The sequence below is a fragment of the Lutra lutra genome, chromosome 10 (genome assembly GCF_902655055.1).
Source record: "Lutra lutra chromosome 10, mLutLut1.2, whole genome shotgun sequence".
Lineage (NCBI taxonomy): Eukaryota > Metazoa > Chordata > Mammalia > Carnivora > Mustelidae > Lutra > Lutra lutra.
In genome coordinates, this window is record NC_062287.1 from 62,504,495 (window position 1) to 62,508,400 (window position 3,906).

The window sequence follows — 3,906 nt, forward strand, 5'->3', positions numbered from 1 at the left end:
TAACTGTTGAATTCATGAAATATTTTGCGATCTACTGAGGTTAGCATATTTTTCTAAATTGAATTTTGATGAGATTAATTATATTTGATTATTTTGAAATTGCAAATCATGCTTGCATTTTACATTCCTAGTATAAATTCTACCTGGCCCTACAGATAATTTTAGATTAACAAAGATCTCAATTTACTTGACATTTTTGGACTAGTGTTCCCAAAGAAGATTGATCTTTGGGGTCTTTTGTGTGTATTATATTTGCAACTTTTGAAAACAGGTATGTGTAATTGTCATAACAGTAATTGGAAAACATTGCACCTTTTCTCTTTTTGTTCTGAATCACAAGATTTATCCATTCTTGAAGGACTGAATTACTACATCCATTAAACTATTTCAGGTAATAGCCCTTTTTGTAAATTTTTTATAAAATTACTCTAACACACCCATATTTTTTTCTTGGTTTGCTGTGTGTTTTTTTTTCTCTGAGAGAGAGGGAGAGAGAGCAAACAAGCAAGCAAGCAGAGGGGCAGGGCAAGACAGACATGGTGGCAGAGAATCCCAAAGAGGTTCCATACCCAGTGCAACCTAATGACAGACTCCATCCCATGACCCTGATTTCACAACCCCAGTGGAAAGCAAGAGTGGGAGATTTAGCATACCGAGCTACACAGGCGACCTGTATTTCATCTTTTATTAAATCAAAGTGAACCTTACATATTAGCAGAAAACAACATATTTCACTTAATATATCACACATTTATTAATGTAATTGTATTCCCTTATAATTTACATTTTAAATTCTATTTCTAAGGTTATTTTCCATTTCTTATTTCTAATATTGCATATTTTTGTATTCTGTATTACTTTATTAAATTTTCCAACAATTTATTTCACTTTTTAACTTTTCAAAAGACAAACTAGGATATATTTGCCAATTTTACGACTTATAAATTATTTTCTACTATTAGTTCTCTTTCCTCCTTTCGGTGTCTATTTTGCTTCCTAGTTGATTGGATAACCCCAGTTGATTTAATTATTTCTTCTTGTGTAATAATAAGTCTTAATTCTCCCCTCCAAAATTTTTAACCTGCATATGCCATGTTTTGTCACGTCTGTTGTCAGCAGAAATCTGTTGTTCTTCCAAATTCCTTTATTTCTGGTTTTATTGAGATATAATTGATATTTAACATTGTGTAAGGTATGCAATGTGAATATATTCTGAAATGATTACCACGTTAAGGTGAGTTAACATAGCCTTCACGTCACATAATTACCTTGTGTGTGTGTATGTGTGTGTGATAAAGACATTTGAAATCTACTCTCTGCAACTTTCAAGTATATAATACGATATTGTTAACTACAGTCACCATGCTGTACACTGTATCCCATTATTTGTCTTATAACTGGAAATTTGTGCCCTTTAGCCAACATCTCTCCACTTCCCCCAGCTTCCCAGGCCATGACCACCATCAGTACATTCTCTGTTTCCATGAGTTTGGCTCTTTTAGACTCTACACATAAGTGAGAACATATAGTATTTGTCTTTCCCTATCTGACTTAGTTTACATAGCTTAATGCCCTCAAGGTCCATCGATCTTGTTTCTTCCAAATAGTAGGGTTACCTCCTTTCTATGGCTGGAATTATAATTCCGTGTGTATATGAGTGTGTGTGTGTGTGTGTGTGTGTGTGTGTGTGTGCATGCACATGTGAGATTTCTTTATCCATCCATCCACTGATAGACATTCAGATTGTTTTCATATCTTAGCTTTGGTGAATAATGGCACAATGAACATGGGACAATAGATAAGCTTTAACCCCACCTCAAAGGCATTAAGGGTGCAGCACTAAAGGGGCATGGTAAATATGATCTGATTTGTTTTAGTAAATATGGTAAAAAAAAAAAAAGGCACCAAAAAGTTCATAAAAAGAGTAAAAGTAGGGAATGATGACCTATTACCATTCAAGAGCTCAAGCTCTGGCCATTCTTCCTTGTGTCTTTATTCTGAGACAATACAAGGCCCTTCTTCTTCCAACTGAGATCTTGACCTTGCCTCTTTTCCTGACACTAAAAAAGAGTCTGAAAAACAAACCCAGATTCTGACACTTCCAATCAAGAATCTCTCTCCATGACCACAACTGGGGATTCTTTTCTATATCTATGGCTGGAGGAAACTGGACAAGAGTTGAAGAGTTTATCCTCTTGAGCTTCTCTTCCCTACCTACCGAAGTACAGTCATTACTCTTCATGACATTTCTAATCATCTACCTGGTCACCCTGATGGGAAACAGCCTCATCATTCTGGTTACGTTGGTTGACCCCATGCTGCACAGTCCCATGTACTTCTTCCTCAGGAACTTGTCCTTTTTGGAGATTGGCTTCAACCTAGTCATTGTGCCCAAGATGCTGGGGACCCTGCTTGCCTGGGACACAACCATCTCCTTCCTTGGCTGTGCTACACAGATGTATTTCTTCTTCTTCTTTGGAGTAGATGAATGCTTCCTCCTGGCCACCATGGCTTATGACCGCTATGTGGCCATCTGCAGTCCGTTGCACTACCCAGCCATCATGAATCAAAGGACCCGTGCCAAACTCACTATTGCCTCCTGGTTTCCAGGCTTTCCCGTAGCTACTGTGCAGACCACGTGGCTCTTCAGCTTTCCATTCTGTGGCACCAACAAGGTGAATCACTTCTTCTGTGACAGCCCACCTGTGCTGAGGCTGGTCTGTGCAGACACAACACTGTTTGAGATCTATGCGATTGTTGGAACCATTCTGTTCGTCATGATACCCTGCTTGCTGATCCTGTGTTCCTATACTCGCATTGCGGCTGCCATCCTAAAGATTCCATCAGCTAAAGGGAAGCATAAAGCCTTCTCCACCTGCTCCTCCCACCTCCTTGTTGTCTCCCTGTTCTATGTATCATTAAGCCTCACTTATTTTCGGCCTAAATCCAATAATTCTCCTGAGAGCAAAAAGCTGCTGTCATTGTCCTACACTGTTATGACTCCCATGTTGAACCCCATCATTTATAGCCTGAGAAATAATGAGGTGAAGAATGCCTTCAGCCGGACCTTCCGCAAGGTTTTAGGCCTTATAAATTGCATCCCATAGACATTAAGAAGAGTAAGAGTACTGAATGGGAAGCAATCAGTTTCCTATCTGGTATTCCTCTGCCTCTCCTCCTATCTCTTTTGAGAAGAAACTCAGCTCCTGAAATGATGTTAGGGAAGCTCAGTGCAGGCAAAGAGCATAGAAGTAGATGAAGACCTACTGCTACCACCCGTAGAATTCCTCTGCTCATTGTAGGCTTACATTATTTTTCTCATTGGTACAGTGGTATTTTGACAATTTTATGACCTATCCATTCCAGGTATTTACTTTGTTAATATGTGCCAATGTTACATATGCTCCTACATTATGAAACTGCTTATACTGTGACCTTGGAGACACAAAAGTCATCTTGGCACTTTATCTTGTTTTGGATAAGATATTCAAACTTCATTTCAGTTGGATAGGAGCCTAAAATCCCTGTTTACGTAATTTATTCATTTCTTCTTTGTATGATCCTAAGGCAGTACTCGCTCTTAAGTTAGTTGGTATTTAACATGGACAGAGGAAAAGTGGAATAGTAATCTCCATGCATATTCCTTTATAACCCCAAGATCCTTAATCAGTTCCTTCCTCAGGCTACTTTTCCCAGGTAATATTGTATTACAAAAAATTATACTCAATATTATCAACTCATCACCAGTAAAGACTTTCCTTGTTTGGCTAACAAATAAGCCACGTAGAAACTTACTTTGCTTGCTCCCCATTATCATATTTTATTTTTGCAAAAAAAAAATTTTACTTGAGATATTCCATTTAAAATTTTGAGATCTCCCTATTGCTTTTGTGATTTGGAAATAAT

At 37.9% G+C, this 3,906-nt stretch overlaps 1 protein-coding gene across 1 annotated transcript; it reads left to right on the forward strand.

Annotated features, from left to right (window-relative positions):
* The first annotated feature begins 2,153 nt into the window (after positions 1-2,153).
* Positions 2,154-3,107, forward strand: LOC125079104 (olfactory receptor 10A2). Its single transcript, XM_047692492.1, has one exon. It carries the CDS (start codon positions 2,154-2,156, stop codon positions 3,105-3,107), a length of 954 nt encoding a protein of 317 aa, XP_047548448.1.
* The last annotated feature ends 799 nt before the right edge of the window (positions 3,108-3,906 follow it).